Source organism: Nelusetta ayraudi, unplaced genomic scaffold, assembly GCF_046127955.1.
Source record: "Nelusetta ayraudi isolate G7.1 ecotype Tasmania unplaced genomic scaffold, CSIRO-AGI_Nayr_v1 ptg000133l, whole genome shotgun sequence".
Classification (NCBI taxonomy): domain Eukaryota; kingdom Metazoa; phylum Chordata; class Actinopteri; order Tetraodontiformes; family Monacanthidae; genus Nelusetta; species Nelusetta ayraudi.
Window position 1 is genome coordinate 269,599 of NW_027466183.1, and position 15,126 is coordinate 284,724.

The 15,126-nt window shown below is 44.6% G+C and overlaps 1 protein-coding gene across 1 annotated transcript; it reads right to left on the bottom strand.

The window, feature by feature from the left end:
- Window positions 1–1,533: 1,533 nt before the first annotated feature.
- Window positions 1,534–3,999, bottom strand: LOC142904855 (tripartite motif-containing protein 16-like). The gene is made up of 2 exons (XM_076051213.1): window positions 2,143–3,999; window positions 1,534–2,025 (listed from the first exon to the last, which is right to left on the bottom strand). The coding sequence occupies exons 1-2, from the start codon at window positions 3,756–3,758 to the stop codon at window positions 1,959–1,961; spliced, it is 1,683 nt and encodes a 560-aa protein (XP_075907328.1). The 5' UTR covers window positions 3,759–3,999; the 3' UTR covers window positions 1,534–1,958.
- Between the last annotated feature and the right edge of the window lie 11,127 nt (window positions 4,000–15,126).

Here is a 15,126-nt window from a genome sequence, read left to right on the forward strand (position 1 = left end):
CTGTTTCGCCCGCTGCTCGGGCACAAAATGGACCAGACGCCGAAACAAATCGCTGCACGGCGGGAAGCGGCCGCGGAGGTGCGCGCCGCTTCAAGTCTGGCGGCAACGGCATCATCGTTCCACTACAGCCAAAAGTGGCCAACAACTAAGAACACTGGCCACCGCCGGACTCTTGAATTCTGTAGCACTTCATCATGCGATCTCAGCGCAGTCTAACCACCGCTAATGCAGCTATGGCTAAACTCGGCCCCGAACCACCATCAAACCCGTCTGTCGATTTTTGTTTGTTTTGTTTTTTTCCCTTCCCTACTGGTTGCTGCAAGTTCTTCGAGGGATTTCATTTTTTAATCCCCGAGTTTTTCAGAACCACCTTTGCTCCATCTGCCCGGGCAGCGCTAACTCTCAATCCTGCACGAGAGCTGTCAAGCGCCGTTACAGCAGCGTGATTGATAGGTCAAAGCTGCAACAGGCTGAGGTAATGGGTGGGACTTACCCACGTGGATCAAATTTTGATTGGTTATCAGCAAAAGTAGTGTGATATGTGCACACAGGTGTAATCTATTACATTAATAGCTAACCGACGGAGCCACCCGTGCGGACCACAAAACGGTTGGCCGTTGCAATAGAGTTTTTTTTTTTTTCCTCCCTTCTTTCGTTTTCCTTTTCTCATGGTCCGGCCCACCGACCCACTGGGGAAATCCCCAGTATCCCCGTATGCCAGTCCGCCCATGCTGTGGGGGAGGGCTTCAGCGTCGTCATCGGCGCCATATTTAACAATATGTTAAACTGTTATTTTAAATAAATGTAAATGACTTATCAAACACACCTAACAATTCAACTACCAATGAATGAGCAGTAGTATGCATGTGATAACATAGATTGAAATATAAGCCGAAGTGATAGCTCTTCTCTGAAGAGACAAGCTAAGCCAGTGTGCTGCTGTTAGCCAGTGAAAATAGAGCGGAGTGGCACCTCTTCACTTTGTTACGCAATCTATGTCAGCGCAGCGCTGCAGCCTGGAAACTTTCTCTGCCTTTTGGACTCATACGGTGCCGTGCAGCTGGAAGAAACAAACAAATCATCATTCCGAAGGCGTAGCGGTGCGGTGCCTAATAAAAGCTCTAATATTATTAATTAATACGTTTCTGTTGAATTATATTTTATGCGCTACATAGATTTCCTTGTGCGCTGAGAATGTGCAAGTAGTGCGCGACTGCGCAAGCGCGCAGCTGAGAGGGAACATTGGTTATGGTGCAATAAAGTAAATACACTGTGAGTCAGTAAAGTACCCGTTCTCTACTTGTTCTGCAAAATAGTGGTTCGTGTGTGTGTGTGTGTGTGTGTGTGTGTGTGTGTGTGTGTGTGTGTGTGTGGCATCCTCCTCCTTCATGCCAGAGAAATATCAGCTGTTTCCCACATTGACTGATGTGCTTTTGAAACTTTGATCTTGTCTTCATGGTGTTGACTTTCTAAATGTCTGTGGTGAATACATGGAGATCTTGACAGAAGAGAAATCTACTAACAAGCAGAGACTTTATCTGGATTGTCTTGTTGCTTTATTGCTTCAATTCAACACTTGATCATTGACTTGACATTGTTGTGCAATATAGACTGATGGCATATTTCATGACTTATTGATTGACTATTGTCACATTGAGCCAACAAGCAGAATCAAAAGACAAAATTCTTTCACAATATTTACATGCATTCATCTGATTGTTGACAAACGGATCAACAGTCAGAAGGTTGATCAGATGGATGAGTTATTGAAAGGTCAAAGGTCAGGGTGGAAAGGTCCAGAGTGGAAACAGACCTCAGCTGTGTTTCCATAGTAATAAAGTTGTCATGTGGACTAATGACACATTATTAATCTGTGGGATGAATGGGCTGCAGAGGAAGAGAAACAACGTGGCACAAACATCCAGCAGCCGTGGAGACAAGCATCAGGTGGACAACAGTCACCAGGAGCACAAACAGGAAGTGGCGTCCAGGCCCCGCCCACCCTGTGATTGACAGCCGGAGACACTGGGCAACAAACGTGAAGACAGAAGAAGAATCAAAGGTGAGAATTCAGCTCAGAGTCTCTCTGACGACTTCAGTCACACTTTCATCAACTCAGCTGAACAACCTGGACCAAGCCACAATCCAACATGTAGCGGCTGAGTGAAGGAGGTCTGGACTCTGTGGAGGAGCTCCATGGTTCCAGAGACGCTGTAGAAGGACAGAAGGCCTGCTCTGTGGTCCAGGTACACTCCCACTCTGGAGGACCGAGGACCTGAGACATCAGTCCTGATGTTGTTGTGATAAAACAAATATCTACCTGAGGAACAATATAAACGCCAGGATTTGTCATTGGATCCAAATTCACTTTCCTTTGACCCTCTGCTGATGTTCCTGTCGGCCACTGCTACATCAACCCACCCTCTCCACTCCACCTCCCAGTAACATCGTCCAGTCAGACCTTCTCTACTCAGGACCTGCCATAAGGTAGTGAATCTGTCTGGATGATCACAATAAGACTGAACTTCCTTCATGAATGTCACTTTTCTGTTCTCCTCAGATAATAACAGATGTTTGAATGCTGTGTTTGGATCCAGAGTGATTTGAGGTGAACATCTGAGGAAGTCCTCTCTGCTCCTGGGTTCTGGTACCTTCAGTAGAACATCAACGTAGCTCACTGTCTGTGAGATGTTTGTCTGAGTCTCCATCAGAACTTGCTGTATTTCATCTCTCAGCTTGGTCACAGCTGCTGCCACGTCCTCAAAGTATCTCCGAGGACGGATCTCCAGGCTGGAGGAGTCTGGAGACGGACTGAGTGCTGGCAGTGAGGACAACCTGTGGAGAAACTGGCTGTGGTCCAGTGTGTGTGAGATCTTCTCCAGCTCAGCGTCTCTCCTCTTCAGCTCCATCATCTCCTGCTCCAGCTTCTTCTCAAGCTCTTTGACTCCACTCACTGCTGCCCCCTGTGTGGATCTGACCTGCTGCTGCACCTCAGAGCGTCTTTTCTCCAGCAGACGGATCATCTGGGTGAGGATCTTCTCGCTGTCCTTCACTGCTTTATCAGCAGAGCCGTTGATGGACTCCACCTCCTTCTGAAGCACCTTCAGGTCTTCCTCTGTGTGCTGGATCTTCTGCTGGATCTTCTGCCTGGTCTCCTCCAGCTCTCTCTGCCTCTCAGTCCTCTCTGCTGCTGCCGCCACTGTGTCGTGACCTTTATGTTCATCCATACAGCATAAACCACAGATGATCTTCTGATCATTGCGGCAGAATATCTTCATCACCTCATCATGACGAGGGCAGATGTTCTCCTGGAGCTGCTGGCTGGGTTCCACCAGCTTGTGTCTCTGTAGGGGAGGAACATCACGATGATGCTGGAGGTGAGAGTCACAGTAGGAGGCCCGACAGTCCAGACAGGACTTGAGGGCCTTCAGTTTCCTCCCAGTGCAGACATCACAGGCCACATCTCCAGCTCCAGCATAGCAGTGATCAGCAGAAGCATCTTGGAGTCCAGTCTTCACCAGGGTCTCCACTAGAGCTGCTAACATGGTGTTCTTCTCCAGGACAGGCCTTGGTGTGAAGGTCCTCCTACACTGAGGGCAGCTGTAGACTCTCCTCTCCTCCTCTGCATCCCAGTGGTGTTGGAGACACTTCCTGCAGTAGCTGTGTCCACAGAAAGTGGCCACTGGATCCTTGAGAAGATCCAGACAGAGGGAACAAGAGAAGGTTTCTGGGTCCAGCTGAGCTGCTGCCTGAGCCATTTCACCTCTGAGAGCCACTGACTGACTGACTGACTGGGTTCCAACTTCCTGAGAAACAAAAGCAGTTTGACTTGAAGCGGAGGAAAGACCAGTCAGGGCTGTGATTGGCTGCAGGGAGCACAGGGGGCGGGACTTCTAACCTCCTGACTCATTCCGGGAAGAGGAGTGTCAGGGTGTGTGTGTGTGTGTGTGTGTGTGTGTGTGTGTGTGTGTGTGTGTGTGTGTGTGCATTTTGTTGACGACGACGACGAATCAAATTTCATAGTTCACAATCTGAGTCGTCGGGCAGCTGATGTAATTACTGCTGGCACACACATACACACCCACAACCCCCCCCCCCCAACCCCCCCCCCACCCCCCCGCCCCACACACACACACACACACACACACACACACACACACACACCAGCAATGTTCCCTCAAAGCTGCGCACTGACATAGATTGCGTAACATAGTGAAGAGGTGCCTCTCCGCTCTATTTTCACTGGCTAACACACTGGCTTAGCTTGTCTATTCAAAGAAGAGGGATCACTTCGGCTTATTTTTCAATCTATGTTATCACATGCATACTACTGCTTACTGCTCATTCATTGGTAGTTGAATTGTTAGGTGTGTTTAAAAAGTAATTTACATTTTTTATTTTTAATATATTTTATTTTCTGAATTTTCAGATTCATATTTATCCAACACAACAAGAAAAAAACAAAAGACAACGCAAAATATAAAAATAAAATAAATTAAAAATTAAAACAAAACACAGAACCACGGAGCTGCCAAATACGAAAAAAAAAAAAGGTGTTAAGTTTACATAAAAGTTGTTGTAACAAGATCAGGGGTTACAGAACTTTCACCATAGAGTCAAAATTAACTTACAGATTACTATTTTTTGAGATGGTCAATAAACGGACGCCAAATGTCCAAAAATGTGTTTTTCGCATTGGATCTGTGGAAGCGTATCTTTTCCATCTGAATAATGTTTGTCATTTGGTTGAGCCATTTCCTGAAGCACGAAGGGTCAGGGGTTCTCCAGACCAGGAGAATCATTTTCTTTGCAGCGACCATACCAAGCATTAGCGCCTTACGTACCACAGATGGATAAATGCAAGGGGACGCTGAGCATCCAAACAGAGCCAGCTCTGGGTCAGGAACAATGACAAAATCATATACTACACCAAACCATTGAAATATTTCACAGCAAAACGTCTGCGATTGATGACACGACCGGAAGAGATGTGATAGAGAGCCCTCTGCGACCTTGCATCTATCACACAGTGGAGAAACCGATGGGTAGAATCTATGCAGTTTAAGCTTGGAACAGTGAAGTCTATGGACGACTTTAAAACTGAATCAATTTGCACCTGACACCGATGGAGCATTTATGAATTCCTTTCAAGGCTGCATTCCAGAAATCTAGAGACACATCGAGCTGCAGTTTGTTCGACCAAGCCTCTCTGCGATGATGCGTGGACCGCAGAGGTGGAGAACAGTGTTGCAAAAATATCTAAAACGGTACGGATTCGGAATGTCAAATTTAGTTTTCAGCCGGTCAAATGATGAAAAGCAATTGTCTATATATATACAGTAGGTCTTTAAGGGTCACAAGTCCATTCTGTCTCCAGTCTGTGAACACTCTATCCGTCTGAGATGGTAGAAATTAATGATTGTTACATATAGGAGTGTGTGTAGATAAAACTGGCAACTTGTGAACACTTCTTATTTGGTTCAGGATTCTGAGAGAGTTTCTTAACACAAAATTGTTGCAAATTAGATCCTGAGGGGATTCTGTCTTGGCGAAAAAGTAACGAACAAAGAGAGGAGCCTTTTACAGCTGTAGCTTTGATGTTTAGCCAATGGGGGGAGGCTGTTGAACGTCTCGCCAGACGGACTTCGTTGCCAATACATCAAGGCCCTGGCATTGGCTGCCCAGTAATAATTCTTAAAGAGAGGAAGGCTGAATCCGCCCTCCTCCTTAGGCTTCTGTAAGTGTCCTTTTGATATTCTATGTGCCTTGTAACCCCATACTAAAGGAAGAACAATTGAATCTAATTGTTTGAAAGATTTTGAGGTGAGAAAAAGTGGTATGTTTTGAAATAAATGGGGGTTGGAAATACATACTATGTCTGCATCAGAGGCGGTAGATTTAGCCGTGTATAAATCTGTATAGAAATCTTTGAAGTAGGAGTTTTATTTCTTTAGGATTAACCTGCAAATTTCCCTGTTCAGACCTCATTTCATAGGTGGCTGCGGTATGCCTGGGCACCTTTCAACTGTCAGCTGTCCCGATTCTCAGAAGTCAAATTGAGGGTTGAGATTGAGGATTAAGAGAGGAATTGGAATTGGCCTCAACTCTAAATCAAGCACCCAGAAGCACTTCCTATTCCTGCCTCTTGAGGGCACTGTTGCTCCACCTGAAGCTCCACTGTACTCAGGCCTCCTTCAGGATGGAATGGTGGATTAGTCAAACCCTGAGCTAGGAAGGCCATTCAAAGTCCATTCATGCTTTATTTTCAACAACAATTGCAACTACTTGAGTTTGAAGCGTCCCTGTGGAGAAGAACATACAGTGTAAGAGCCCTTCTCTGCTATTCTGTGTTTGTCCACTAGGTGGCACTCCAGTTTAATTGGTGTCACACCCATTTAAGTTGCAGCAACAACACAGGTGTTAGAGGTTGCCTGATGGGTGGAGCACCAACAGTTTCCGACCGCGTTGCTACATCAGGCGTTGTCTACATCATGAAGCGGTGTCCGAGGAATTGTTTGTTGCACGGGCCAGAGGATATGCAATAAACCCATCTTTGCAAACAATAAGTCTTGTCATCTTTTGTGGACTTAAACGATGTGACTTGTAGCAAGCGCGTCGAACAGGTGCCCAACACGCAATCATCTCAGTGGCTTCAAGCGGTAGGCTTAGCCTCTACATACAATTTTTAACATTGTGCAAATGTGAGTCCCTCACGACCATCTGGTGTTGTTGTTCAATGCTGAGGAACGTCCTGGAGCAGATAACAGTCATCAACCTTGGGGACGGTTCCAGGCAGTGCCCCTCGCACCTGGAGCCAGGACCTCTCGGTCTGACTCCCTCCTGTGGTTTGTGGGGCAAGTGTTTTCCTAGAGTGGCTATTTTACGCTCTCTCCCGACCTCAAGTGAGATCTGATCATCAGGAGAGGAGCATCACAGCCAATCAGGTACCAACTCTGCATCCTCCCAACGTGGTTCATCAGAAGGCCGTGCTGCAATAAATTCCAGTTGTCCTGTGAGGAGAAGATGAGGTCCAGATGCGGCACTACATGAACAAAATCCTATGTGTGAAAGGTGTAAATGTAAATCTTTTTCATTTGGAGTGGGCCAAATCACTTCCATTCAAAGTAAACTCATGAAAATTGCTGCTGGAATTTGATTATTTTAATAAGCCATGTAACTTGCTATGATCCAAGGTTTTGAACAGGTGTGATACTGGTGTGTGGCCACACCGTGCACATCTGATGTTGCTCACAGTGGTCCTCAGTGTGCTCAAGGAGCTTGTGTTGAAAAATTAGAGGGAACATTGGCTCCAGGTCATCCAGGGTGCAGAGCCCAGACCCCTGAGGGACAGGTGAGGACCTCCAGCCTCCACCTTCTGATTGGCTGCTGCTGATGATGTCATCATGTGACCTGCTCATAGAATCTGACGAATAGAAACCTGCTGTTTTCTGCTGCAGGTCCCACTGAGGACCACAAGGTCAAGGCAGAGGTCAGCCTGGTGGTGAAGGTCAGTGACACACACACACACACACACACACACACACACACACACACACACACACACACACACACACACACCTCCATTCCAAGCCGCAAAACTGTAAAGGCAATGGTGGAAGCAAGGTACACTTTAACCAAAGAGAAGGCCTTGGCAGAAATTAAGCAAACTTCAGCTGTTAGTTTGACTACAGACATGTGGACATCAGTCAACATGGATGCGTACCTTGATGTCACTTGCTATTATGTGTCAGACAGCATAGATCTGGCTACTGTGCTTTTAGGTGTGCAGTATTTTCCTTTGACCCACACAGAAGCTAATATATCAGAAGCAATTGCAAATTTGATGGCAGAGTTTGTAATCACTGAAAAGGTCTGTGGGATGGTTACTGATGGAGCTCACAATATCTGTTAAATGTTAGACATATTTATTGCTTTGCCCACATGCTCAATTTAATTGTTAAAAAAAGAAAAAAAAACAGTCAGACTGAGATGGAAAATATGCGCAGTAGGGCCGGCAAAATAGTGGAACACTACAGTTCAAAAGCAAAGGAAAAGTTGTGCTCTATTCAAGCCAATGTGGGCATGCCCCCCCCCCCCACCCCCCCTCTTGAAAGCTTGTTCAAGAGGTCGAAACTAGATGGAACAACACTTATGCCATGCTCCATAGGCTTTATGAGCAGAGAGAACCTTTATGGGCAGCCCTGGCATCACTTAGCACTGACATAGTGCCTTTCACTGCTGATGACTATGCAGCAATCACCCAGTGCCTGACAGTTTGAAGGCCAGTCTCAGGCAACTGTTGAGCTTTCTGAGGAAAGGAGTTTGTTGGGCTCAAAGGCAATTCCTATAGCCAAAATGCTGAGGCATTTTATTCCTGCCAAATGTGCCCAAATAGCTCCTACTATTGGGGTCACGCTTGCCAACAATTTGAATACTAATTTGAGTGAAAAATTCAGTGGCTTGGAAAAAGGTGAACTCCCGTCGGTGGCCACCATCTTGGAGCCGCGGTTTTAACAGGCTGGCTTTATTAATCAAAGCAATGCTCAGGCTGCTGTAGAAACACTGACACGAGAGTGTTCCAGTCTTATTGATGGGTCGGCAGAAGATGTGCCAACTGGAGACAGCAACAACATCCGCAAGAAAATTACAACTTGTGGGCCTTCCTGGAAATCTACGTTGAGTCTCGACACCGCACCAGCAGTGCATCTGCCAGCGCTGCAGTGGAGATCCAGAGGTATGCATGTTAAAAGCTGTTGAAACATCAGTTGTTTAATCAGTCATTCATTGTCGTACTGTCTGTGTCATAGATATTTGAAAGAACAAATTCTGAGCAGAAGTGACTGGGTGGCACAGCAGACTATATCCTATGCTTTGGAAAATTGCATGCAAGTATCTGTGCATCCCAGCATCATCTGTTCCCTGTGAAAGGATCATTTCCAAAGCTGGGGAGCTGGTCAGCCAGAAAAGTAGCCGACTGAAGCCTGCGACAGTAGGAACAAAAGAAGAAGGAATATTTCCCAATGAAAACCTGTGAAGACAAATTGCTTGTCTGGTTCTGTGAATAATCCTTAAAAAAAAAATAATAATAATAAAAAAAATAAAAATAAAAAGTCCCCAAATGACAAACCATTATCTTTAAGGGTTTTCCTGAAATACACTTCCAAAAAAACAAAAACAAACACAATGTCTCTGAATTGAAACACCATGATCATTTGCAAAGTAGGAAGAATCCGTAATCCTGTTAGGGACTTTTAGTACAGTTTTTAAATAAAGAATAAAGCTCAAAGCTTTAAATAAACCCTGAACCAACATTTAACCCTAAACATAATTTGCATTTATTCTTTGGGTTAATCTGGATTGTGTTTCAGAGTATGGGGGAGAGCATCTGCATATTTTTTTGTAATGACGATATAATCATTATTTGCTATGAAGGACAAAACAAATGAATGACCACAAAGACTTTTCTGAGCTTTTATTGCTGTCATGGGATCGAAGCCGTGACAGTGCTTCAGTTGTGCTCTTTAGAGGTTGCCATGTCTTCAGTTGTCCACCAGATGTCACCGTCACTCAAGTCTTGAAGTTTTGTATCTTTTTCGGCACAATTGTTAAGAAAGCCTCAGTGCATCACGAGGCTTCACTTGCCCACCACGAAAAATCCCAGCGAATCTAAGCGATCAGAGGAGGAACAAGGGGGCAAACTGAAAATCACTCGCGCCCACACACCTTGTCTTCTCCTTCCTCCTGAACACACCAACCTGCTGCTCTCAGCTCCAAATCTTCATTCAGCACCACGAGGCCGGAAAGCGCCACCGGAGGTCCCGCACACCCAGCGGTGTTCTACCGCAAACACAACAACACACCTGCGTGGCCGCAGCCAGGCACACAGAGCAGCACGGGTCGGAATTCCCTTGAAAGAACTGCCGGTTTGAACTGGACCGGGACGTTGAGAACTAGTTTCAGCCTGATGCCACCGCGAGTTAAACACCTTCCGGATCCGCCTTGACTGCGTTCACATTGGGCTGGGGCCAAGGTCCGGATCTCCACCGTATGCACGACGACACAGAGACATTACTGCGGTTGTGATGGTGGATGAGTCTGGTGCCGTCAACCCGCCGCTTCTGTCGCAAACACCTGACCTGTCACCGTCCAGCACGACGAATGATGATGATGATGATGATGATGATGATGATGATGATGATGATGATCATCATCATCATCATCATCTAGGGTGACCAGACGTCCCTGATTTTCGGGGACAGTCCCCGATTTGGCCGGCCTGTGCCCGGTTAAAACTGTCCCCGATTTGAACGGGAGAGAAAAAATGTTGCGCGCACACACAAACTCCAGTTATTACGGTAGTCAGTGCACCTAACGCACTGACGCTACGCCGCGGTACCGGTGTGGGTACAGAATTAGTCCGGTGTAGGTTCAGAATTAGTCCGGGTGCAGAATCGTTCAGGGCGGAAGTGACTGCCGATACGGCAACGCCATTGGGACATACCTCTACTAGTCCGGGTGCAGAATCATTCCGGGCGTAATATATGGATTGATCACGGTCAAAAATGTATTTCGCGGGTGATGTGTGTGTGTGTGTGTGTATATGTATATATATATATATATATATATATATATATATATATATATATATATATATATATATATATATATATATATATATATACATATATATATATATATATATATATATACATATATATATATATATATATATATATATATATATATATATATATATATATATATATATATATATATATATATATATATTAAGGGTGTCAAAGTTAACGCGTTATTAACACGTTAACTCAACGCCGCTTTATCGCCGACAATTTTTTTATCGCGCGATTAACGCACACGGTGCTTTTTGAACCTTTGGCCGCTCCGTACATTGTGGAAACGGGAAATGAATTGACTCACAGCACACAGTCACACGCTTGCAGCCGGCTTGTAAACACAAAAAAAAAAAAAAGAAAGACACTGAGCGTAGATGAGCACTAGGAAGGAATAACATGGATAAGGCGTCATAAGGCGTGATATACATTTACTGTAACGAGCGCTTCCATCCCCTCTGGTTGGCTTCTTCTGGACCCTCCTTATGATTTTGGTCCAATACACGCAGTTGTCGTCTTGAGTGTAATAGATAAAGAGAAAGAAGGAGGGAACGCCACCTGAACAGGAAAAGGTCAAAGTCCCCTTCCTACCAAGCTTTGGAGGAAGGGCAGTGGCCTTTAGTTGACTGACCACACACTCAGCATTTAGAGAACAGTGCCCTGTTTGAATGACCACTGTCTCTGCCTTATCTTTATTGATCACTACCTGGATTTATGGACATTTGCCTGTGTTGCCTGGAGACACCCTGTTATTAATCTGTTTGGGATGCTGTGCTGCAGGACTTAATGTTACATTGAGGTGTTTGATTAATGCATTTCTTTAATTTAAGGATTTTTCACCCTAACTTAACGCTACTCAAACGGCTTAGATGAAAAAAAGAGAGTGTGATTTGGGTTTGTGGTACATTTGGACAATCTTGGACTTGCAAGACTGAGGCGACAGTTCCATTCCCATCAATGCGTATGTGACGCCCCTTGTGCGTGTTCACAAGTAGGGTATTTATTTTTTTTAATTTATTTTTGTTATCATTAGTTTGGTTATTCATCGTTATTCAGTGCAGCAGGTGTGATGTGCCTCCAGGTCAGTGGGAGGCGGTGTGGGACATGTCGTGGTGCGAGCGGCTCGAATGGGCAGTGAAGTACGATCTCACCGTCATTGCCTCTTTGGAATCGCAGCGCATGTCACGTCTCCGCCTCCTCTCTATACTGTTTCACAGGTTTGTCACATTTCTTTATGTAATAACTATATTTTGTGTCGGGGTGGAACATACTGCATGGTGGGAACGTAGTTCGGGGAGGAGGATCAATGCTGGGGGAATGCTCATCCGAGTCATAGACAGCGTGTCATGTAGCAGCGCTAACAGGCCGCCATGTCACTTGCTTCGGACCTCACGTTGATTGTTGAATGTATCGTCACACTCGTGATTATGCCCGCACACACACACACACACACACACACACACACACACACACACACACACACACGCGCACATATAGAAGCATCTATTTAGTTTATTTGAGTATTTTATGTTTACTGTTATCTCCAATGTATAATGATTTGAACGTGATTACGCGATCGCATAATCACGTTTTTCTGGAGGGACTGACTAGACCACTGAGCAGTTAGTAGCAATAGCCAATCAGATCTGGAGTCTCCGATGGCAAGGTCAGCTAGCTGGCTTTACGCTGAACTTCACACGTAAGCATCCTATTATTGGATAAGAAGCCCTGAGAACCTCGAAGACTGAACTCAACCTGGAGATCGAGTTGCCACCACGGTGAACCCGTAATACTTGAAGAAGAATATAAAGATTTAGTTGCCGAGCCATCTGCAATTTGAAATATGTAAACCGTGGTGCATTGAATTGGAGACAATGTTCAGTTTATTGGTGCAGTTTGGACAAGAGTTGAAGCTCATTTTGTGTTAATTTAGGGTTGATTAAATATGACGTCGCTAAAGGCCTAGGCTAGAAATGCATATAATATAATATAATAGTATATTATATTTCATATTATTTATTAATATAGCATTATATAATCACTATATATGAATTCACATGATCATGGGTGTTATGATGCAAAAAAGTAAATACAATGTGAGTCAGTAAAGTATCCGTTCTCTATCTATCTCTGTTCGTGTGTGTGTGTGTGTGTGTGTGTGTGTGTGTGTGTGTGTGTGTGTGTGTGTGTGTGTGTGTGTGTGTGTGTGTGTGTGTGAGACACTTTTTTTCCCATTTTTGCTGAGCAGCAGATGAAGATCTTTGCTAACTGTTAGTTGACCTTTGACCTTGTGCTTAGTTCCTGCTGACTCTCTGCCTCCCCCCTGTGGTGAACAGCTGGTCCTGCAGCCTGACATCAGCCACGTCAGCTCATTGGCTGGCACCAGTTGACTGCCAGGAAACACTCCCACTGCTATCTGGATTGTCTTGTTGCTTTATTGCTTCAATTCAACAGTTGACTGAGTTCACTTGACATTGTTGTGCAATACAGACTGATGGCATATTTCATGACTTATTGATTGACTATTGTCACATTGAGCCAACAAGCAGAATCAAAAGACAAAATTCTCTCACAATATTTACATGCATTCATCTGATTGTTGACAAACGGATCAACAGTCAGAAGGTTGATCAGATGGATGAGTTGTTGAAAGGTCAAAGGTCAGGGTGGAAAGGTCCAGAGTGGAAACAGAGCTCAGCTGTGTTTCCACAGTAATAAAGTTGTCATGTGGACTAATGACACATTATTAATCTGTGGGATGAATGGGTTGCAGAGGAAGATAAACAACGTGGTACAAAGATCCAGCAGCCGTGGAGACAAACATCTGGGGCCCGTTGCACGAAACTAGGATAAGGGATTAAGCCGGGATTTGTTGGTCATCCTGGATGAACTTATCCGTGATCCGGTTGCACAAAAGTAGGATAGGTGGAAGAACAACATGTTATGGTATAAATTACCATGGAGATTTATTCTGTGGAGTGAACCTGCTCCAGACCAGGCTAAATTTTTTTTGGAAACATTTAATTTCAATCATTATAGAGAAATTAGTTGAGATAATGTTGCAATCATTTGATAATTTGTTACATAACTTATATTTTTACCACGCATCATATATAAAAATACACATCCCATATAAACATGATTACACATCATAGAGTAACATGACGTTCTTTTTTGTGACAGTTGACGGTCCTGTTATGCCTCCAATAATTGATCATGCACCCTGGCTACTTGGCCAAATGGTTAGTGCGCGTGAGTATCACCTGGGAGTCTGGGGTTTGAAGCCTGCCCAGGCCCTTTGCGTCTTGCCACATTTATTGAGGTTTCTATTTACACCTCACAAGCTGAAAATCGTTAGTTTATTATCACTGTACTTTTTTTTTTTCAATTCAATTTTATGATATCTACTACCTTAAAGAATAGATATTTCAACTGTTCCCTCTTCTCACGTTTTATTACCATAAAGTGTTTCAATATTTCTGAGAAGTTGCATTTCATGGTACATTAAGTGCATTTCTTCTAACCTTATGAATGATGCCGAGTTTCAACTTCCAACCAATCATAGCACCAAGTTAGGATTACAGATAAAAAACTTTCATCTCTTTTTAGGTCAAAAGGTGCATACATGAAATAATAATAATAATAATAATAATAATAATAATAATAATAATAATGATAAACTTTTATTTGTACAGTGCTAAATCACAGCCAAAGGCGTCTCAAAGCGCTTTATACAATCAGAGAGAACCAACCGGGCCCCCGGAGCAAGCAAGATGCGACAGTGGCTGGGAAAAACTCCCCTGTGGGAAGAAACCTAGGGCAGAACCAGACTCCAGAGGGCGATCATCTGCCTATGAGTAGTTGGGGTGAAGTATAAAGATAGAGGAGAGACAGAGAAAGAGAGAAAGGAGCAGAGTGAGCCAGGGTGGCAGACAGGACAGAGTGAAAAACAGATACACCAACCAGGCAAAACGGATATAAACACAAAGAATAGGAACTAATTCAAGGCTGCTGTCCATGTGGAGTGTAAGTGTCCATGCTTTGGAAGGCAAGAGCCTAGCTCGATGGACAATCTGCCGATAGGACTAGTCCAGGTCTTAAGCGTGGCGGTGGGATGAAGCGATGACACCAAGACCCCCAGGACAGCACAATCCAGCTCCTGGCGCAGTGGTCATCACCTGCCGGGGACACAGAGACTGCGGCAGTATCATGCATATCGAGCATACTGTACAAAGCATAATGAGAGCTTGGACAGAGTGGATAGAGTAAAAGATTGATTGGGTGAGGAGAGTGATAAAGGTTCCGCCTGCACAGAGCAACGATCCCTGTAACGGGAGCGAAAGATCTCCCTCCACGGCGTAAGCCTACAGCAGCTTAACTGACAGTGGATGGAGTCTAACTATAAGCTTTAAGTAAAAGGAAAGTCTTAAGTCTACTCCTAAATAAACTAACTGTGTCTGCCCCCCTCACCGAGGCTGGAAGATGGTTCCAAAAT